Below are 23,642 nucleotides of genomic sequence, written 5' to 3'. Positions count from 1 at the left end.
TAACATTAAATGTTTATATAATATTGATACAATCACCTGAATTGTGCGATGAACCAAAATTCCACACTTTTATGCATTTATGATTCTCATCTTATATAATTTGATACAATTTTAATCATTGCGGAGTTTTTTTTTCGGGGGAGGGGTAAATCTCCCATAAACACCCGCTTACTTCATCCGCCCCTTTTTATGGGGGGCGTTCACAATTTCCCTTAATATACGAAATATATGAAACATTTGAAATAGTGTATCTTAAAAAAAACATTTTATTTAAAACGAATATATTGCAGACCCAATGTCGGATCGGTAGGGGGGGGGGCTTAAAAATAGACTTTAAAAAGTGCAAGATAGAGGTGTTTAAAACCGGCTATCTCTCTCAATTGTGATTTATTTCAAAATCGAAATGGCTCAAGTTTTCTACCGCAAACTTAATTGCTAATTATAATTTTAATTAGTTAATTTCCTGTCTTTGTTACTATCATGGTCATCGTAATCACGTGATAATGAGAAGCTTGGCATCGGGCCATTATTATAAACAGGGCGGGATGGGGGGGGGGGGCTTGCCCCTTAAATTCTTCAAAACTTCCCTTTTATTAAAGGGGCTCCTTTAATATAGAGATATTTACAAGACCAAGCCAAAACAAATTCCATTTTCTTTTCTTTTTTTCGCCCCAATTTTTTTTATCCTTTCCCTATTTTCATTCTCTTTTTAATAATTTGTTTATTTCTTCGATTGGAAAAAAATATGGTTGGCAAACTCTGTCCCCCTTCCAATCGAAATTCATCAACCACCGCACATGCAATTACACCCAATCATTGCAGGCTTCTATTCATTAAGTACGTTTTGTCTACATGCCACCTTTTAAAATAGAGCGAATTAGAATATCTAAAGGGCAAGTCCAATCCAAGAGGCAGTTGGGTTGAATAAAAAGTGTAAAATGACACAAGCATCAAAGTTCATCAAAATCGGATGTGAAATAAGAAAGTTACGAAATGCTTTACAATCACTTAATTAAAAAACAGTTATATTTACGCCGTGCTCCTATTGTGGGGGACTGATGGCATCACCTACTCTCCACTTATTTTGTATTATATTGTATGAAATATGAATTTTAAAAAATGTTTTCACCCAAATTTAAGGTCATTTTCGTCCACGGAAAATTTGACAAGCAAGAAAAAAATGGTCCTCGTTTTCAAGGGGGGGGCACATTTGTGTTAGAACGGCAAATTTACATTGTAAATGTTTATTATGCCTCTCAAGGGGGAAGGCATGGACCAGATGTGCCCCCCCCCCCTGGATCCACCAGTGGAATTGTATTTTGTATTTATGTTTTTGTTATTTGTATGTTCAAACAAAAAATGGATATAGAAATTAATGAAATAAAACCAAAATAAATTCAAACAAGGTATTCCTGAACACATGCCATATGGAATTGTCATTGTTTAATTATTTTGTGGTTCAGTCAAGTTGGTCATTATTGTAAAAATAAATAAAAATCCTTACTTCAAACTAAAAAAAAAAAAGAAAGAGTGAGAGGCATCATCGACTCTTACATTTGCATATCATACATACTGAGTTATGTTTTGTAAAAAAAATAAGCAAAACTTTAAAATTGCATATTTTTCTTATTTTACATTCTGATTTGAAATTTTCAGATTTATGCTAGTTTGATTTTTCTCTTTTGATTCAAATCAACATTTACTGGGGTGGAATAAACCTTTATTTACAAATAGTCTATATATGCACAAAAATGAAAAGTACAGGTCATTCGCCTTCCTCTGATTACACAATCCTGAAATTTCCACGAAAAAAGGCAGAGATAATCTTCGAGACTAAAAGTGTTGACAGACGTCTAACCACGATTAATACAAGTGAGAGATGTATTAATCCATATGGATTTAATTCTAATCACGTGCAGCATTAACGTTTGATTTTACACTGGTACATAAATGCGTAATGCACTTTCCTGCCTTTTAGTATGCGAAAGGGATCGGATGCGTAGACAACTGCAGTTCGTCGAATGCAGCTAGCTGATAGATAGGGATACCTCACGCAATTCACATTGCTTTGTTTGTAGACTATCGGAGTAAGAAGGTGAGTTTTCAATATCTCAATTACTCTATTTAATTCATTTGCTAGTCTGCTGTGCAAACCCTTGACTCGAGTTAAGGGTCTGAATGTGCAGCCTACTGATGCCTTTTGTGTACTGAAGGCCCTCTCTCAACAGCAAGTTTTGTATGTGTTAGTCTTTGCGTGGAAACCCACTTGTTGATCAAGGTTTCAATGAGGGTCTGTGCCTGCAGACTAATCATTGGCGGCACATGGGATATATGAGAGGCAAGGCGAAATATGACGACATATTAAAAAAAACATATTGACTAATTATCATGATCATGGTGATATTATAATGTTATATGATCAAGATCACTCCGTTTTATACTTCTTTCTTTATATTCCTTTTCCAATGAATATACTTTTTTTATTAATTTCTCGTGCATCTTTTGCCCACGCGTCGTCACCGTAATTCTATTTCTGTTTAATTTCTAGGGTTAGTACTTCACCCCATATGTGAACACCATTAATTGGTACGACAATTGTTGTTAATGGTTTTTTTTAATCATCCAACACAGAGTTCAAAGATGGCTGCAAAACTAAAACTACTAGCACTGACGGTTGTAATTGCGGTCATTGAGAAGTAAGTATTATCCCTAAATAATAGTTCTTTTTCTTCACACATATAAACACCAAAATGATTTTAACTGCAAAATTTATTTTTTTAGTTTCAGGAAAAAAGAAAATCTCGAATAATACAAATATGGGGAAAACAATCAAAATAAGGTTTTAATATCCACCATGATTATCCATTATTTAGAGATTGGTTATTATGAAGAAAGTGAAATAATTATGCAGCCCTACCTGACATAGAGGAAGAAAGTGTCACTTTGAAAAAAAAAATCATTCTAAAATCTATTTTATTCTTCAGACGATTTTTAGAGAGAAACATTACTATGATTGGTTATTTGATAATTCCTGGAGCTATTTATTATTATTCATTTATTCAGTCATAAAGAAATGTGAGTGGAACTTCATAAACAAGGTACTCTCCAAGTTCACAATAGCATCTTTCAAATTAGTTTGCCTTTTACTTTTTTTTTAAATCAATTATCAAAAATTTGCGTGAATCAGTCGACCAAATAGTGAATTGAAGAGGCAGTTCACCGTGGCGATTAGGTGGTTTTGATAAAAGCAGAAAATTAAAGAATTATATTCAAGAAGGTTTGGTGAAAATTCATCAAAGAATTTGAGAGTTTTGATTATCTAAAAAAACTTTGTAACGTGACGTCATATGCAAGGAGTTTTCCAAAATATCATGTGCGATAAATTCCCCTTTTAAATGGATTATTAGTATGTAATGCACCCTTTCAGCTTGTGCTGCTGGTCAATTTTTATGTGCATATATACCAATAAATAAATAAATAAATAAAAATTATGATATACTAGTATTTGATGATGTATCTGATGATATATACATGCAGGCCGATTTTCATCGCAAGAAATATAATCGCTGACTTTCGCTGTCATTTTTTAATTGCATTTTGGGGACTTTACATCACACAAGAGAGGAGCTCCTCGCTCATCAGTTAAGTCACAAAATAATAATTAATAAAAAAATTCTGAAATTCATAACTTCGTCATTCTATGACGGATTTTCCTACGACCTTAACAATATCTTTTCTCTATTTATTTTAATTAAAACCAACTAATCATCCCGATTACCAGGTTGTACTTGTCCTTAAAGAAATGCTTATCTATTTAATCAGCTGCCAGGGACTGAGCTGTCCATGTTGGAGTGAACTCCCAAATGCCAGATGCCCGGGGAAGCCCCAACCCCCATCATGTCCACCAGGCAAACAACCTGTCCTAGATGCATGCGGTTGCTGTCAAGTATGTTCTCAGGTAAATACCCCACCCCATCTCATTCTTATCCTTCCCTGGGGAAGCCCCAACCCCCAACATGCCAACGACTTGTCCAAGATGCATGCGGTTGCTGTCAGTATGTTCTCAGATAAATAACCCCGCCCCCCCCCCTCTCTCTCTCTTTTCCCTTCCTGGGGAAGCCCCAACCCCCAACAGGCCAACGACCTGTCCTAGATGCCTTCGGTTGCTGTCAAGTATGTTCTCAGGTAAATACCCACCCCCTCTCTCTTATCCCTCCCTGGGGAAGCCCCAGCCCCCAACAGGCCAACGACCTGTCCTAGATGCATTCGGTTGCTGTCAAGTATGTTCTCAGGTAAATACCCCCATCCCCCTCTCTCTTCCAACCCCCGTCATGCCAACGACTTATCCTAGATGCATGCGGTTGCTGTCGAGTATGTTCTCAGGTAAATACCCCCACCCCCTCTCTCTCTTATCCCTCCCTGGGGAAGCCCCAAACCCCAACAGGCCAACGACTTGTCCAAGATGCATGCGGTTGCTGTCAAGTATACGTTCTCAGGTAAATACCCCCACCCCCTCTATTTCTCTTATCCCTCCCTGGGGAAGCCCCAACCCCCAACAGGCCAACGATCTATACTAGATGCATGCGGTTGCTGTCAAATATGTTCTAAGGTAAATACCCCCTCCCTCCCTCTCTCTCTCTTGTGTCTTCCTCAAGGGGAGAATCCAGGGAGGGGCAATTTTGTTAAGAAATAAAAAAAAATAAAGGAAAAACAGGTCTACACTTTCGAATGCACGACATTTTCCACTAACAACAAAGTTCCACGACCAAAAAAAAAGAGAATCGTGAACTTTGTTTTATGGCTCTCAAGGGGGGGGGGGGGGGCACGGGCCATATTTCCTCCAACCTTGATCCCCTACAGCTGGTGTACAGATCCGGAACGGGGTTGGGGCTTTGGGGCCACGGCCCACCCCCAAAACAAACTTCCACGACCAAAAAAAAAGAGAATTATAAAACAAGGGAAACATGAGAAAAGGGTAAAATATGATGTTATTGTTTTTCAATATATATGCCCAATTCTATAACAAAAGCAGATTTTTGTTTTAAAAAAATGTTGCTCTTTGCTCGCTGGGGACTTGTACGAGATTTGTCATGTACACTCCACGTTGATTACGCTATGAGCAAGACTGTACACTTTGAAAGGAGTTTGGGAAATAAATATAAAATATATTAAAATGATTTATAACATTCCAATCTGTCAAAACAGTTACTATTCAATCTCCCTTGAACCATTCGTTGATTCTCCATCAAAATTGGAATTTTATTCTAAAAACACAAAGCGCCCCCTCTCAGCAATTTGGATAACTAGTTTAAAAAGGGCAATTCGAACATTACTTTAACAAAACACCGGTGAGTTTCAACCCTAGAGATATATCTATATGGCTACAAAAAGATTTGACTGAAATGTTACAAATATTTGACTTATTTTGATTGGATGAAATTTGTAGTTTTCTTTTACTGTTCTTTTTGGAGTACCTTGTATTTTAAAATGCTTATTTTTTCCGCCAATTCAATTTTGTTTCATTTTGCCACTAATTTGCTGAAACCTCTGTCAGAGTAATACGGAGTAATACCGGTTGAAACATCTATCCAAGTTCATTAGCCATCAAACTCACTGATCATTTGTAATTATTCGAACAACAAATCATTACAATGTACTTTGAAAGCAAATCTGACTTAATCCGCTAATCCTAGCGAGTAAGATTAAAGTGATTGATAATCTTAATCTTCAATTTTTTTAAAAACAAAACCGCAGGTATTACAAGCGTTTCACCAATTCATATTACAATATAAATTGATTAACAAAATGTACCTCAAATCTCTCAATATTCGCAAACAAGGGGGGGGGGGGAGGCGGTAACGGATGACCAAACCTATGCGTTTATATTAATTGTTAAGATTGATTGGAAATGGGGGGGGGGGAGAGAATTAAGGTGAAAAGGTATGAAATGCTAAGAAAGAGTTTAGCCTTCTGAAGGGTTTGTGCATTTTAATAAGTAAATTTTGCTTCAATGTATTTGACATATTGAATTGCGCCATCTACCATGGAGTTGCCAAAGGTCCCATGTTTTTTAACCATCCTATAAGTTGGTTAAATTATTAATCAATTATTGGTTAAACCAAAATTTATTTCAATGTCACTTGAGATTCTCTTTTTTTTATCCAACCGTTGCTTGGTTCGTATTTGAACCAAGAATGTGGTTGGTTAAAGAAATACCGAGAATGCAAGTTTTCTTGATTTTAGATAGCCAAGATCTATATGCATCTTTAGGTATTCCTAAGAACGTTTCAAGGATAAATTCTAATCGACAGTACAATGGGGAGGGAGGGGGGGGGGGGGTGCGGGGTGACTCCTTAGGGGTGACACAACATTTGCTCCTGCGACATTTGCTTAGGTCTTGTAATATCTCAGAGGGCATAGGGTTATAGCTAGGAGTGCAATAGACTTTTTGGTTCAGACTAATGAAAATATTAAGATGAGGGTTTATTTAGTGTTGGGGGCTAGGATTTATGTTTGGATAATCTTGCAGATTTTTCATCGGAGCAATTGTAACCGGAGCAAATGTCATATAGAACCTTATTAGGTCCTTACCTAATAACTCTACTTCCCAAGGCCTCTATGCTATTCGATATGTCAGCACGGCATCGCGTTTACAGGCCTACACACTTAACGTGTTGGGCAATATACTGTCCACTGTGTTGGGTAATATATGTTTGTAAAAAATACATATATTTTCTGGGCAATTATTATCTAATTGAGCAAATTTATTACCCAATTATTAGTTTTTATTACCCAATTTGGACAGATTTTAACCAATAGTTGCGTGGACAGTTTGTTGCCCAGGGTTGGGTAAAAGTCGGGCATTTTTTGCCCAACTATTATTAATAAGAGTGAATGATATCAGGAAGTTTTCGCTCTGTGACACACAGAGGATCAAGAACGGATTAAATATATACTGAAAATGTTCGTCAAATTAACAAAGTCAGCTGACTAAAAATAACATGTCGCTTTGTTTATAATTATTTTTAAAATAGCAATTCAAACACTGGGAGGTCTTCAGGGCCCTGTGAAAGATTATTTTAAGTGGGGTGCTAATGTAAATTTGAAAAGCAAAAAAAAAAAAAATTTCACTACAAAATGGAAGTCAAATTGAAACGGAGAAATTGGAAAAACAAAAAAAAATCTTTACAAAATAGACGTAAAATTGGTTTCTTGAACTTTGTATAGTAAAAAAAAAAGGGTTTCACTGCAAAATGAAGGTCTTTTTGGTTACATTTTTGTTTCATTTTTACATATCTTCAAGGATACATGGGGGTGCTGACTATGAAGAATTATACACACAGCATCCCCAAATTGGTCGGAAATATGCACTGTTAGAAAATCTATACTTAAAATAAAAGAAGTTTTTGCAGATAGCTATAACAGAATCATTCTGTAAATTCATCAAACAGGAATTTTTCTGCAATTTAACAGAACAGGTCTGTTTAAAAAGGGGAAGACTGTTTTCTTGAAGGAACTTTGTAAGGTTCCATACACCAAATACCAATTTCCTGTAAAATTAAGCAATCTGGTAAGATTACATGTGTTCTCGAGACTCTGCTGCAAGAACTTCTTTTATTTTAAGGATAAATTTTCTAACAGTGTGATTGGTGAGCCAAATGAGCAGTTTTGTCTTAAGTTTCAGAGCTGACTTCAAGAATCAAGAAGTAAATTGCCGTTTTTATTTGATTACCAATTTTCGACAAAGATTTATCTGACGTTCTTTGTCATGATGGACATTTGACAATACATTTACTGTGTTCGTAAATCATCACAGAGCGAGATCTCCTTTACCGTATTCTGGCAGTGTAACAAAAAAGGAGCACTGTCCGAGGCCTTGTTTGCGGAAGCTTTAGAGTGTCATTTTGCTTAAAGAGATTATTATGTCGACATTGCAAGATACGTTTATCTTGCCAAGTCCAAGTCAGCTAATAAAACATCTCGTGTCGACACATGATATCTTGTGTAGTCGACTCGTGGAAAGTTGCATGTAGACAACATGGTGAGATAGGATATTTGTCAAGTCGACTTATGATAATTTGTATGTCGACATTATGAGACACATTGCCCTGCGAAGAGGACTTTATGAACATATAATGTCGCCATGATGAATTACATTTATCAAGTAGGCTATTTCGCCATGACGACAAACAACCTTTTTTAAGTCGACTTGGCAAGACAATGTATCTTATCATTTCAACATAACAAGGATATAAAATCGACTTGGCGAAGTGAAAATATCTCGCCACGTCGACTTGCAAACATGCTATAATTCGGCACTGTGAGATCAATATTCTCGCCGTCTCGTTACGTAGATGATCATCATCTAATCTCTCACAAATTCCACTTGCCAAGAAATCATGTGGGGAACAGGCCTTTGCTCGTGCAGGGCCTAGCCTGTGGAATTCTCTCCCACATAGTTTGAAAACCCAGACTTCAGTGACCACCTTCAAGGGCAACCTGAAAACATACCTGTATAAGTGTGCTTTTTGATAGACTTTGATTTATTGTTCAGACATGTATTATATGTAAATTGTTTTTGTTAATTGTTCTGCTCTGAAGCGCCTTGAGCATCTAATCAAGACGGAAAGTGTGCTATATACAAATCGCATGTATTATCATTGTTCATTATTATTATAGGCACTTCTCTATCCCTGTCCTTAACCTTAAACATTGACCTTTGACCTTTAGGGAATAGATGAAAGATGCGGCGGACCATGGAAGACAGCGGGGACGTGCTCCGAGGGACTCGAATGCCAGGACAAACAGACCGGAACAGTGGTTTCGACGAACAGCATGAACCCATTCGGAATGAGAATTGGGGCTTGTAAAAGTCCGAAGAAGACCGTCGAGACTCCGAACTATCCACACAGACCGACGTATCCCGATCAACCAACGTACCCTGATACACCGACCTATCCTGAGACCCCAAACTATCCTCCGAATCCTTACTACCCACCCTGGACCTATTACTGGTAGGTCTTTATACTCAAGGACATTGCTAGATCAGGTCTTAGACAGGGGTCCTAGACAATAAGACCATTCTCCAAACTACACTTCGAATCAGTAGACCCACCCTGGACCTATTACTGACAGGTCTATCTTACACTAAGGACCTAGTAGACCAGATCTTAAACCAGATTCCTAGCCTGGAGCAAAGACCATAATCCAGTTAGTCAACGGACAATAAAGAATATTCTCTAAAAGATTAATCAATAATATTTTCATTCCTTATTAAACGTGATTTAATATGTTCTTCTTATTGCTGAGTGCAATTTTTTTTGTAACATCAAGGCTTATAACTTCCAATGGGCTTCTCTACATACACTGTTAAAGATAATTTAAACAACGCTGTTTACTATATGTGAATCGCGCAGTAGTTGTTTAAACATTTTAAACAAGTGTTTAAATCTTAAACAACAAAGTTTAAATTCAAATGAATAATTATCAATAATTTTTAGCATGGTTGTTTAAGATTTTAAACACTTGTTTAAACTGTTTGAAAAACTACTGTGCGATTCACATAGTAAACAGCGTTGTTTAAATTATTTTGAACAGTGGTAGGATGGGCTAAACATGATGAACTACTTAGAAATTGATCGAGGGAATTCTCTGTCAGATATGAATATCTTAATAACATAAACTGAAAGCATATGGAGAGTCAGCAGAGGGCATTGCCACTGAATATGATTCATTTTCATTCAATGTCTATTGATCTGTAATCAAAACGCCATAAATTCAACATTTTTGGCTTTTATTCCTGATAACTGCAAAATGTGTGACGACAGTTTTTGTCGTTTACACAATCCTTTTATGCTGTGAAAATAAGTAAGGTACAGCTGCTAATTGTTGTGGGGGGTAATTTACGTGGGTCGATTGTCATGGGAGATATTATTTAGGAATCATCAATCGTAGAGTAACGCTGTTATCGATGGCTTTTTGAGAACAATCGCAAGACGTACCCTTATAGAAAACTACCTCATTCTTTATGTTCTTTCTTCCCGAGGAAATATCTTAAATAATATGACTTTAAAATGGCCTTTGACGTCTTACTTTTGATTTTGTAGCTTTATCATGTTTATTATGTTTTTATCGCAGTCAATTTTCATTAAATGTGACGAGTTTAAAATGAGGGATTTGATAATCTTACGACAGAGAGCATATGCATACCGGCACTCGTGTATGGAATGTGATGAATATCACAGTTGACAGTATTTTTTACTATTATTATAGGAATAAATAAGTAAGTAAATTCTATATGAATAAAAATAGTTGTACTTAATAGGCCTGCTAATTTCATGAGAAAGTCTGTATACCAAGCCTAATTGTTACTGTATCGTCGTAGATTTTTTGCAGTTAGATTAACCCGATTTTGTAAAATCATGACCCAGGTGATGTGAATGGGTAACCGGCAGGATTAATTCCTTGAATGCACTAAGCGCCGGTGATGGTAGCTCGAGCTAAAGCCGGGGTAATAATAGCAAATGCTTTGTATCCTCAGGCAAAAAGCGCCTCATAAATCCAGCAATTATTATTAAAGTGAATGAATAATTACCTGCATAAGACATGTAAGAATAATATGTACATGATATAGGATATCGAGATGATGCTATTTTTTATTGTGAACGTGTCCCAGACCGGGTCCCAGAACCTGCTGACATTTATATGAACATCTACCAAAATTTACAAAGTATAGGACCAACTGATATTGACTGTCTGACCTTTGACCTTACAGGAACTGGTGGTAAGCTTGCATAGACGGACTATATATACAATGACTCTACATCCTGTTCTATGATGGTTCAGATTGCATTACGACTTACTTGCGGACTCTTGCAAGCGTATGCGACTCCCTACCGACCTTCTATCGACTTGGCTAAACATCCCAGCTGTATGGCTTCCTTGAACCTGACCAGTGACCAGATTTTAATTCGGGACCCCTAAGCTACATACATACACTTTGAGAATTTTCCATTGGACGTTGACAATCTCTACAAAACTAACTGACTAACCTACCACATGACTCAACGGGGTCTCTGCTGCTTACACATATTTTACACACAACTTAGTATATACTCAGACTTTTGATTTAGGACACACGTTGACTTATAACTTGCCAAACATTATGCCCCAAGAAGGCTGACTGTTGTGGTTTTGCTGTTCTCAACGTTTCGAAGGTGGCATTTTATCCGTTGCACACCGGCCTTTTTGGTAGATACCATTGAAGTCTACAAATCAAGCATGAAGACGTCACGGACAAGTAAAATAATGAACTGTTCATTTTCCTCCTTTTTTGCATTTATCATCCGGAGTCATTGAACATCAGAATGGTTTTAAATTGAAATGCTAAGGAACGCATAGGCCTAGCCTAAACCAGATCAGCAACCTTGACCATGGCGACAGCCCGGCTTGTCGGGTTGTGGATCCGAGATACTGTCCTCTGTGACTCTCCATTTGCATGCAGATAGACCAACTACGTATCATCTGAACATTCTGAAGCAACAGACTGGCTGGTTGTTAATCCAAGATACTGTCCTTTGAGACTCTTCATTTGCATAAGACAGGACAACGATTCATCATCTAAACCTTCTGGATAAACAGACTCACTGGTTATTGACCCCAGATACTGTTCTTTAAGACTGAATTGCTTCCATATTTGGAATTGACATACTGTCTTTTCCCTGTTCTTTTGATCTGCAGGGGAAAGGAGAGGAGTGCGGAGGACCATGGAAGGTCTTCGGAGTATGTTCAAAGGGTCTAGCTTGCAAGGACGAGACGGGCAAGGTCATCAAGAATCCTTTCTCAAAGGGATACTGCACTCCGTAGGGCGCCCTCTCAACAGGTCATATGTAACTCACCAATGCTGCTTGAATGCTTTTCGTTCTCAACATGCTAAATGGATGCACGCCTCGTCAATAGGACGTCTTCTATATGTGGCGCATGGACAACGCATCGATGCTGTTTAAGTGCTTCCTTTTGATGTTAAAGGAAAACTTGTGAATCAACAACTCATTAAAGCAGCTTAACAATGTTTTATTTCAATCTGAAAAGAATACGACATGAATTTTCTTTATCTTAAAGACCCACTCTCTACGACGTATGGACAACTCATTAATGCTACTGAAATCTTCTCTTTCCTGCTTGTGGAAATTCTTGCTGACGCACACTTTGCATGTCTAGGAATGGACTGACAAGTATTTCCCCCGAATCCTTGAGAAACAAGAGGGAAGCAATTAATTATTTTTTTTTGGGGGGGGTGAGAGGGGGTGACCGGTGGCATAGTGATGTGCTGATGGGGGAGCCTAACAGCGAGCGACTACGATGACAAGTTAATTAACGCAGTGATCTTAATAAGGTCATTTTTATTTATGTACTTTGACTTTTGGACTGCACATGGGCACTCATGATTATAGTTTACAGGGTACGATAGTGTGTTGTAAAAAATAAATATAATATATTTCTTGAAAATGTAAAAGGGGCTGTGGAATATCATATAAAGACAAATTTATGTGTTAAGTCAGCTGTAGTTTGTATTATCTTGATTTATTTATTTCAATATGTAAATATCGAATTATCATAAAATAAATTATATCCATGAGAATATTGTCACTGATTCTAGTAATACTTGATAAAGTGACTAAAAGGGGTAGCTTACAACTTCAAGGGGTGATACAATGAATAAGATAGAGAGGGATGGGGATAAATGGTGGGAGTGAGGAAGAGAGAGGTCGAATGAAGAGAGTGTGAGGGTGTGTGTGTGTGTGAGAGAGAGGGAGAGAGAGAGAAAGAGAGAGAGAAAGAGGGGGTGATGGAAAGACGGGAGGGGAGGAAAATGTGTGTGTGTGTGTGAGTGAGACAGGAGAGAGGGGTAGGATTGTGTGAGAGAGTATTGGAGAGTGGGGAGGAAGTGTGTGTGTGTGTGTGTGTGTGAGGGAGGGGAGAGAAAAGTGTGCTGTATGTGTGAATGTGAGAAAGGAGATGAGGAAGCGTGTGTGAGAGAGTGGAAGGGGAGGTGTAGGAAGAGTGCGTTGTGTGTGAGGGTGTGTGTGTTTGTGTGTGAGAGAGAGGGGAGGAAGTGTGTGTGTGCGAGAGAGGGAGGGATAGGAAGAGTGTGTTGTGTGTGGGGGTGAGAAAGAGAGAGGAGGATGTGTGTGTGGGTGTGTGAGAGAGAGAGGGGAATGGTAGAAAGAGTGCATAATTGTGTGAGAGATAGATGGAAAAGAGAAAATGAGGGTCAAAAATTAAGAAAGAGAGAGGGTGGGGGCGAGTGAGAGTGATGGGAGTGTGTGTTGGAGGAGAGAAAAGAGAGAGATGAAGATTACTATCAAACGAGAGAGGGGGATTAAAGGAAGTTATATAGTTTCACTATCGAACTTCAAACTAATCAGCAGGGCTATATATGTCTACAGAAACTACGTGCAAGGAGCTACGTGACTGCTGTAAAGGACAATGAAAATGTGTATTATCGCGTTTGATATAAATAGTTAACAGCAGATGTCATTAACAGTAAACAGTAGGGCGAAATACAAATACGAAAAAGAAAGAATGGGAGAGAAAGGGGGAGAGAGAGAGAATGATTGCAGTTTCTCAAAAACCAAAGAGAGAGAGGGATGGACGAGAAAAGATTAAGAATCGTCCACGTCTTTTCCTCTTGGGCGCCGGTTGCCCTTCCTCATTGACATTGATGCCATGTTTATTATCGTTTAAAGATAAGTGTGAAACAATCACGACATCTCATTGCATTGTTGTGTTGTAACCTTTTGATAAAATCAAGTATTTTCTGGGGCAAAAACACAAAATCAAACAAATCAATATTTCTTTTTAATTCTTAAATCAATCTTTGACTAATCAAGATCAAGATTTTAAATCTCACATTCTTGAATTCGCCCATGACAAGCAAGCGAAAAGGCTTAACTATTAACCACGACCATAAGAAACATTGTTTGTGTATATGCCCATTTGTTTCATTTTCCTCAAGACATTCTAGCCACAACTATTTTTCTTTCAAACCCCGAAAGAGCCACGTGTATTTATTTTCATTTAGTTATCCATTTGTTGAAATTTACTTATCCATTCATTCATTTATCTTCATTTATTTATTCATTCATTTCTTTAATTAATTATCGAGTCATTATCAATTGACTCTATATAAGCTATTTTCCATTTTTTTAACATGATTAAAGATGTTTTACTATAAGTTTAATACTCAGTGCAAGAGTAGTATCTCATCTCTCATTTGAAACCAACAGATTAGCAAATCGTTAACGCATGTCTGATTACAAATAATAAATAGTGAGACATATCAGAAACGATTTGCGCAAAGACTTATACTTGTGAATCTGATTCCACTCTCATTTCAGGTATCAGTGAGAGAAGCTTAACAAAGAATACAACAGAAATGCAAATGAGCCAAACGTCGAATATGTACGGTCGTCATATCACGAATCAATCTTGTCCAATTTTTCTGCGCAACCTGGTTTTGAAAATAAAATTTCAGACTCGTCTTGCTGAGTAATGTGTGAAATGTTTGTCTTATATTAGGTATCAAAATAAAGAGGAATAATTGAATAATATGATTATGTAGATGAAATATCATAATTCATTTGCCTTTAAATTAAAAAGACATGGAAATCCCGGTTTCCTTTTTTCTGGGACGCACTGTATAATCGGGTGTTGTCCGGTTCGTCCAACCATACATCAATTGGTCTACTTAAAAAAAATAAACAAAAAACAAAAACAAATATGATTAGACCATTATGTTGGATCAAACCAAACAGTAAATTCGCTTTTGACCCTGCGAAATTCAACTTTTTGAAATACAATAGCAAATGGCAAATTCACCAGTAATTCACCCCGAATATCACCGAACCTGGAAATGTTTAGTGATCTAATCATACAAACTGTCTTGTCTTGATGTCTTACAGATTGCCGGAAGTATATTCGACACTGAGTCACAGCGAGGGACTCCCTAATTCGCTTCGGAGACACAGACAATGAAACTCGATATGACTCGATATGATTCACGAGTATATGATAATAATAACATATGTGATATGAATACTGTAGGCACTGCAAAGAAACCGACTTGAGATTGATCAAATATAACGTTATCTCGAATGACATATCATCGATCGGTTTGCAGTCGGTTTCATTGTTGGGATGCAAAGTAAAAACGATGCTTCAGTTTTTTGTACAACACTGTTTACTAAATGATCATTACAGTAGTTGTTTAAACAGTTTAAACAACTAAGGTTCATATGGTAAACAACAGGCTGAAAATATCTATATCTAAATAAATAGAGTAACATTCACAGAGCAAAATGCTGAAAATTTGATCAAAATCGGATAACAAATAACGAAGTTATTGAATTTCAAAGATTTGCATTATTCCGATGAAACAGTTCTAGGCATGTCTTTAAGAATATTCATGAGGTGGGCTGATGATGTCACATCCCCACTTTCATTTTTCTTATGTTATTACATGAAATCATTGATGTTTTATTTTTTCATATATACATGTGTAAATGATGTGTCTCCATTATGATGAAATAAGTTGCGACAATAAATAACTAATGCATTTAATCAGTTGTCAAGCCAATTGTTTTAGTTCCTGGTAGAAAATTTTTGAATAAACCTAATTTCATATGATAAATACAAAAGAACAAGTTGGGATATGACATCATCAGCCCATCTAATGAATATTCAGAAAGACACTCCTAGAACCGTTTCACCAGAATAATGCAAATCTTTAGAATTCAATAGCGTTGTTATAGTTGTCATCCGATTTTGATCAAATTTTCAGCATTTTTCTTTGTTAATTTTACTGTATTTATTGAGATATAAATATTTCCAGCCTGGACCATCCCTTTAAGGTCAAGCGTTTAACCAACACTTTTATGTAGCTAGCTAGCATGTTATATCTGTATGATACCTTTTGTCGTTCTATCTCATCTTTCTTTCTGTCCATCCGTGTTTTATAGCTCCATGGTCTATCTATCCTATCTATCTATCTATATCTATCTATCCATCCATCCATCTATCTATCTAGTTATTTCTCTGTCAATCCTCGTAAAGCTATGAATATCATTAATCACGTTGTCTAAGCTCGTCACTGACAATAAGTAGTTTAAATGTTCAAACAATGGTTTAACCTTGTTAAACATCTTGTTTCAAACGACGGGCTTAAACAACGTATACTTGAAAAAAATAACAATGTTTAAACGAATGAGGCGAAAATCCTGACATTGTATATTGATAGATTTTATTAACTAGATAATAGTTACAGAAAATATGATATACAAATATATACAATATATGATCGTAGTGAGGTGTAAATAAGGCAAGTAACTTCGCGCATGGGGGGGGGGGGCTGGGAGCAGAAAATCGACCTATATACTGTACATAATTGTCAATTCTGTTCAAAAAGCATATTTTTAATAATTCAAGATAGAAAAAGTTTGAAATATATATTTTTTTTTCAATCAGTTAGGCAAAATAATGAAAATAAATCTTAGAATGGAAATATTCCGAAAATCCATTTTACCCAATTGATCGTGGGCCGGGCAGCCACCGTGCAGCCCCTGATCGACAAGTCTCTGTTGAACGCCAAACAGGGTGGCACCAACTGTCATCTTTTTACGTCTGACGCGGCCGGGTTTTCAACTCCCGACCTCCCGATTCTTAGACGGATGCTCGACCAACTGAGCCAACACACCGGTTTGCGTATTACCAAACGACACATAAACTTTGCTTCCTCCGTTTGGATGAGGAAAAGAGACAATAACAACAACTCCCGAGCCCCTCCCTCTATATTTCTCCCTCTCTCTCCCTCCTTTTTTCATTTCTTCTTATATCCTTTGTCTGTTTTAGGCGAGCCAATGCCCAGAAATGCACATAGCATCCGTAAAATGTATTCAGTTTGTACACATTACGTAAAGAGACTAGTAATCGGTTATAGATAATATATAATTTTATAAGCAATACTGACGCCTCACACACAATGTGAACAATAATCATGATAATTCGAGCTAGTTCGCTGATACCTGAAACGGCACCATTTAGAGTACAGTTACAAAAGAACTAATATGTTGACACCTTAATATTTCTTATTACAGCGTAGCACACATAAATAACGGCCGCTACCCTAGGGATGGACAAAAAGTGCAGAGTTGTACCAATTAACATGGTTATGCCAGGTGCAAAGTTGCACCTTTTTGGGCACAATATATTGATCAAAACGGAAGAAAAAACAAGAGAATGAGTGACAAAGGAGAGAACAAGAGATATTTAGAGAACCTTTAGAGAACAAAAATGTACATATATTCACTTGTTTTTTACTTAGGTTGAGGGTACAAAGATTACAACCCCAAAAGGGTATTCCGACAAAATTTTACATCTTTGGAACTATTTGAAAATGAAAATGATGTATGTTTTAATTCATCCAGGAAGAAGGTCCATATTACGGTAGAAAAAAAAAGAATATCAGAAAAGTACCGTTTCTTGAGAAAAGGTGACACCTTTTTATGACCCTCCACTATAAAGGCTCGCCCTGCCGCCCTTCTTCGTGAATTGATTTGAATGAACATCTCGCCAGACTTTGAAGGGCATCGATGCGAACTTCAACGAGCATAATTTGAAGGTCACTAATCATGGAAATGGTGAACGCCCGCGTCAGATAAAGGGGCCATTATCAACAATCAAATTGGGGATGGAAAATGATCGAATACCTTGAATAACAAATTTATCTTTTTGTCATCTACGTGGGAACTGCCCGGGAACTGTCTTATATTGATTATTGAACACCTTTAATAGCAATGCAAGATGCCTGGAAACATGATGTTAGATGAATACTATCACAGGCTAGTACTATACCCTGTTTGGAAAACAAACAATCAGTCCAATTGACAAGTCTTTAGAAGTACTTGGGAATCTCATTGCTAACTTCGTTGCTCACTTTTCTCCTACTCTGCTTCCTAATCTCCTTCATCTTCCTATCTCTCCTCTCCTTCTTTTCTTTTCTGTCCTTCTTCTTCAAATCCTTCTTCAGTTTCTTGTCCTTCTTTGTCTTCTTCGTCTTCTTGTTGATACCCAATGGCTTTTCGTTATCCAATGGCCGCTGTGGACCGAAAGGTCCGAAGAAGTCCATTAATGAGAAACCAGGAGGGAACTCAGGTTTGAATGGACGTGGCTCGGGCGTAGAGGGCGCCTGACCTGCGCCAGATCGTTTGATTCTTCTGCAGACTCCCATAGGGATATTGACGATATATTTCTCCATGTGGATTGGAGCTTTCGTCTTTGGGTCGACGCATTCGAAGTCCTTGGCGCAAGTTCCTAGTACGTTCCAAGGTCCCCCGCATTCCTCATCTTCAACCTGATCAGTAAATAAAACATAAGATAACTTTGTTTATATTCAAAAGGAGGCAAGCATTTTTAGTTTTGAGCACAACCAGATTTGACGAAAGAACGAAAGGTCATCGAAAAATTGATCATCTATCGCAATCCAAGACCTTGCATGGCTTTGGAAGCCCTAATATTTGGCATCGAATCGGATGCTCCTTTTTCTGGCATTGGAATATTTTATTGTCTCCTTTTCAAACATTTCCATGTCCTTATTTTAAAAGCGGCATCGCCCTAAAAATATCAAAATATCAGCATTGATCAAATATAAACTGATCGAGGACCTCGGTTTTTTTTTATGTCTATAAACACATAAGCCCCATGGACTCATTATGGTTGGGGCACTACGCTATTCTCATTGAAAACTCCATTCACTTTGTGATATGAAAATATTTACGAACCCTTTATCAAATTCGCTACCCATTAGCGTCTTATGGTATGTCATGTCTTTAATGGGAACAAGCTCAACCTGTCTGGATTGTGAAGCCTGTATGATAGTATAGTAAAAATTCACCCCCCCCTCCCCCTCATTCCGCCAAATAGGCCTACCCTGAGTCTCACAACCCAATTCTCCAGATTTTACGTGCATGGACATAATGTCATCAAAGGCCATGCGGACCCCTGCTCTTGGACTCCTTTGGAGGCTCCCCGGGTCTCCAGCTAATTAGTTTTGGTTTCTTATGGCATACTATACTCACATGTGAGCATACTTTACAGCATCCGCAGTGGTCGCTGATGACCTCTGACCCGGAAGGACATTGAAGGTTGAGGTCATTGCAGTACGTCTCTCTGTATGACAGCGGGTTTGATGGGTCAGCGTCGTGGGCCCAACAGGGGCACGACAGCGAGATCGACCTGTGGGTAATAAGGTGGGCGTGAAGAGAAAAAGTGAAGGTGAAAAAAAAATGATGCGAAAGCGTGTTTCATTTTCCTTCTTGACTAAATTTCTTCACATGAAATAATATAGGCCTACTTTGTATTTAACGATCATTATAATTCGAGTGTCGGAGTTAAAGAACATTGGAGTAAAACTTCAAACAGGTTATACACAATTAACTTTCTGTAGTTCTGCATAGAATATTAGCGAATTGTTATAAGGAAAATACTTTATGGAGACTGTAATACTCTGATTCATATATTCAAGTAGTTGTATCTATTTAAATAATTCTAGGGGGTGCAAGAATATGGCATATGTTCAATAACAAAATACAGACTGAAATAAGACAAGTGAGGCGAGCGAGCCGATCGGGGGAGTTTGGGTAATTTCTAAATAGAAATTGAAGGATATATTTATACTGTATACTAATTCCGATGGATTTCTGTAAAATTTTAACAAAAGAGGGGTATCAGAAAGTTATGTTGTCAACTACCCCCTTCTTTCCTTTGCGTACGATAATGATAAGATGTGTATGACGTACGCACGGTTAACGCTATTTTACATTAACTTGATATTTTGATATAATGTAAAAACATTTGTTATTCTCTTTAGAATTATACTGACAAGATCAAGTACGACATTATTTTACAATAGGAATGTTAAAGAGAAGGAGAAGGAGGGGAAGAAGAAAATGAGAAGAAGAAGAAGAGGAGGAGGAAGAAGAAGAAGAAGGATGAGGAGGAGGAGGGGAGAAGAAGAAGAGGAAGAGGAAGAAGACGGACGAGGAGGAGGATAATTCCTTCAATTTCTATTCTGGTCAGGTGCTTTTATTCAATAGAGGTAGGAGAAAAAACTCTGTCACTTGACACTGGGAAAGTGAGAGAGAAATGTGACAAATTTATTGGATCCCTATTGTTAGACCAGCATGAATGGGAGGCGTTTCACAAAACGGATCGAAAAAGAGTCACGCATGAGTATAAGATCACCTTTATCATGAAAAGGGCAAACGTATACAGTTTACCATGCATTTCCATTTATCTTCAGTGTTTTCGGTAATAATAACGACAGTAATGATAATACACAAACTTTATGAAGCGCTTTCTATGCTATGTTTCAAAGCGCTGTTAAGAAAAGACCAAAAAAAAAACATGAATAGTAGCAAGAAGATATTTCAAATATTTTATACGAGACCATGAAAGTCAAAACATCACTACTACAACAAATTAGAAATACATTATAGAAAAAATTCGAAATTGTACAACTTATTATTATTATTATTAATTTCTTCTTCTTCTCCTTTTTCTTCTTCTTCCTCTTCTTCTTTTTCCTCTTCTTCCTTTTCTCCTCCTGCTAATCATTCCATTCTGCGAAATAAAACGATTATGGAAGAATTGATTTTGAAGAAAGACTATATGTCTGCGTTGAAAAAAAAATACCCCAACCACCAAGCAAACAAATAAAAGACAATCTTTTTTTATAACATGAATAAACAAGTAACTTGAGGCCTACTATACGTACTGGAATCGAAACTACACAACCATTAGTACTCTATCGAAAGCCGGCATTAACCTCACCTAATAGGTTGACCTAAATGGAAGCTGGAAAATCAGACTAAATCGGGAGTTGGTATAAACTTTGATCAAGATCTCTGAAAGTTGATATTGCCTGCTGCTTGACTATAATTATATGATTGCCAATTCTGGTATTTACAGCTCACAAAACACATGTCCATATGGTAAAGGTATGCGGCTAATCTCGCTGGATGTAAACTAATACCCTTTTTACACACGCTAAAATTTCCTTAACCCCGTACTATAGTACGGGGTTAAGCTTAGCCCACTTTCTTTTTACACAGCATTTTTGCAAAGTGGGCTAACCCCACCTTTAGTACGGGATTATTTGGCCCTGCAAAAAAGCAGGGTTATCCCAGCAATTGCGGTGCTAAGAGCGATAGTACGGGGTTAAGATCGCTAGTGTAAAACGAAAGTGGGCTAAGCTTAACCCCGTACTATATATAGGTGGGGCTAAATTGCAATTTGGCCCCACCTATAGTACGGGGTTAAGGAAATTGTAGCGTGTGTAAAATGGTACGAGTGAAGTACTTGTACTACGAATGATCGACAAAAACCACTAGTCCGGGGTTAGCGAGTTTCGTGTGTGAAAAGCTAGCATTCCTTATCCGGGGTTAGCAATAACAATTTGGCATGTGTAAAAAGGAAAAAAAATAGTACGGGGTTAAGGATAGTACGGGGTTAGCGATAGTCCGGGGTTAAGAAAATCCTGTGTAAAAAGGGTATAGTATCACAAAATTGTCCTTTTCAATAACTCTATACAGATTGGATTGACTATTTCGACTACCTTTCCGGGCTACGACGTACGCGATTTCTGAAAGTGTACAACGGGTTGCACAGGCCTAAAACATTTCCCATAGACCCGTGTGTTAATTTGGCAGTTTAAACAAATTCATAAGAAATAAGGATGAAATTCGAGGGTCAAATGTTTATTACCAGTGGTATGATGTATATCTGACATTCCATATCTGACCAGAAAAGGGTACCTTGACCGGCTCATTTAAAAAATAAATCGGCATTTATGAATACTACGCTTGACAAGATCAAATTCAGCATCTGAGACAGTAAAATGGCCCTTATTCTTTCGCCAGTCAAATTTAGTTCCAAACTGGTGAAATATCTTCCCAATTTGGGAAAAGGAAGTTCAGTTTAGTTACCAAAAATAGAATCAGTGCTAGATGGACAATCATACTCATTCACGTTTGTCATCAGCAATATCAAATTTAAAAATTTAGAATGTGTTGGCTCGAATGAATATTTTTTGCCTGCCAGTTGTAATTAGGTCCGTGTAACCAACGCCCTGCTCGAAAAAAGACTGTGTGCCCTATACTGTGTCCACAGTGTGGAGCGGAGTCTGTTCACAGTGTGGAAGCGGAGTCTGTTCACAGTGTGGAAGCGGAGTCTGTTCACAGTGTGGAAGCGGAGTCTGTTCTCACGCAGGATGTCTAATAGTGTGTTCCTATAGTGTGGAACACAATGTCGAATCATCAATCGATTCGACCTTTTTTTGTTGTTGAATTTTCAAAGGAATTGGTGCGGTGTAGAGAGTTTCCCTGTATAGTAATGCGAAAAGTCTGGACTGTCAAGGTGTCCACAGTTTGAAATTATGTTAACGCTGTTAAATATTTTAAAGTGATCCACATTCACAGAACTCACTAAGAACATATACTATGCACTCACTCTTAACAAATTGTGTGGTACTATGTTTTCCACTAGGGATTTCCAAAACTTTCTTTTAAAGGTAGTTTTTATATTTATAAATCAATGCTCACCTCTCTATCATACAGGAAAGTAAAAGAAGAAGGACCACTTCAAGGAACGTCATATTTCTGAAAGAGAGAGAGGGGGAAAAATCGTTTGTAGTAAGATAACGATGAAAACAAATCGTGATTTAAAAAATCTTTCAATCGAAAGGCATCCAACATTGAGCAAAGAGAATACGCACAAAAACAAAAGGACTTTTAAAATAGTTGTTAAGAATATTTTACATACATGTACATGTATAAAAAAAAAAATAAGAATACGGTAACAATCACGTAACGCTGCACATTGACTAGGTCTCGTGTAAATGATGTATCGACCGACATTGAAAACAAAAGCGCAGAGTAAATTTTCTTTTAAAAAATATAGACAATTTCATTTAAGAAAATAATAAGAATAACATAGCGCACTGTGTGAGATGTACATTATATAAACGATTAGAGTCGAAAAGAATGATTTCATCGTACTAGTATTAGACCACTAATCTACGGTATAATAATATAACACTACGTTTTCTAAATGCAAAGTCCAATTTCTCAAGCACGGTGTTGAATGTACAAATACACTTTATCACATAAGAATAAAAATTGTTATCAAAAGATAAAAGGAAATCAAATCTTACCTCCTTAATTCAACAACGTCTCAAATTGTGTTCCTTAAAAAACAATAGAAGTGTTCAGTTAAATGTCGGATAATCCAGCGAAAATAGGTGAAGAGACGTGAAGTGATGAAATATTTATACTTCGCTCTTCTTTTATAATGCTTCGGAAAGCAAATATCGCCCACACAGAGCTAGAGACAGAAAAAAAAGAGTCGAAATGTTGTTTACTAAACAAGTTGATGGCTCCAAGTTGTGACATGCGCACTGAATGGGAAGTTCGGCCCACTTTTGTGACGTCGCATTTCTTAGGTTTTGGTTTGCAGACCCGTTACTTCGAACCTGCGGGCCTTTTTGACGTTCATAATTTATTGTTCTTATTGGTGACTCGACATTCCCA

General features: G+C 37.3%; 2 protein-coding genes across 3 annotated transcripts; one reads left to right on the top strand and one right to left on the bottom strand.

Annotated features, from left to right (window-relative positions):
- The first annotated feature begins 1,976 nt into the window (after positions 1-1,976).
- On the top strand, positions 1,977-12,635 carry LOC129262846 (uncharacterized). Its single transcript, XM_054900833.2, has 5 exons — positions 1,977-2,095; positions 2,632-2,696; positions 3,823-3,958; positions 8,731-9,014; positions 11,740-12,635. The coding sequence occupies exons 2-5, from the start codon at positions 2,641-2,643 to the stop codon at positions 11,798-11,800; spliced, it is 537 nt and encodes a 178-aa protein (XP_054756808.2). The 5' UTR covers positions 1,977-2,095; positions 2,632-2,640; the 3' UTR covers positions 11,801-12,635.
- A 3,642-nt stretch (positions 12,636-16,277) lies between these two features.
- LOC129262847 (uncharacterized) lies at positions 16,278-23,515 on the bottom strand. Of its 2 annotated transcripts, none has more exons than XM_054900834.2 (4): positions 23,267-23,515; positions 22,656-22,712; positions 19,134-19,290; positions 16,278-18,409 (listed from the first exon to the last, which is right to left on the bottom strand). In XM_054900834.2, exons 2-4 carry the CDS (start codon positions 22,706-22,708, stop codon positions 17,951-17,953), a joined length of 669 nt encoding a protein of 222 aa, XP_054756809.2. In that variant the 5' UTR covers positions 22,709-22,712; positions 23,267-23,515; the 3' UTR covers positions 16,278-17,950. The 2 variants fall into 2 exon arrangements, with proteins under 2 accessions (XP_054756809.2, XP_063957242.1); XM_064101172.1 differs by lacking the exon at positions 23,267-23,515 and adding an exon at positions 23,055-23,107 and having other exon boundaries at positions 16,280-18,409.
- Between the last annotated feature and the right edge of the window lie 127 nt (positions 23,516-23,642).

The sequence above is a fragment of the Lytechinus pictus genome, chromosome 6, assembly GCF_037042905.1.
Source record: "Lytechinus pictus isolate F3 Inbred chromosome 6, Lp3.0, whole genome shotgun sequence".
Classification (NCBI taxonomy): Eukaryota; Metazoa; Echinodermata; class Echinoidea; order Temnopleuroida; family Toxopneustidae; genus Lytechinus; species Lytechinus pictus.
This window is presented reverse-complemented; position numbering and strand designations above follow the sequence as displayed.

Bases quoted from the DNA above. Each gene is read 5' to 3' on its own strand.
- LOC129262847 (XM_054900834.2), bottom strand. From the start codon at position 22,708: ATGACGTTCCTTGAAGTGGTCCTTCTTCTTTTACTTTCCTGTATGATA. The intron at 19,291-22,655 runs GTGAGCATTGAT...TATTACCCACAG, and splicing joins CTTTCCTGTATGATAGAGAG to GTCGATCTCGCTGTCGTGCC. The intron at 18,410-19,133 runs GTGAGTATAGTA...TTTACTGATCAG, and splicing joins GCTGTAAAGTATGCTCACAT to GTTGAAGATGAGGAATGCGG.
- LOC129262846 (XM_054900833.2), top strand. From the start codon at position 2,641: ATGGCTGCAAAACTAAAACTACTAGCACTGACGGTTGTAATTGCGGTC. The intron at 2,697-3,822 runs GTAAGTATTATC...CTATTTAATCAG, and splicing joins GTAATTGCGGTCATTGAGAA to CTGCCAGGGACTGAGCTGTC. The intron at 3,959-8,730 runs GTAAATACCCCA...TTTGACCTTTAG, and splicing joins GCTGTCAAGTATGTTCTCAG to GGAATAGATGAAAGATGCGG.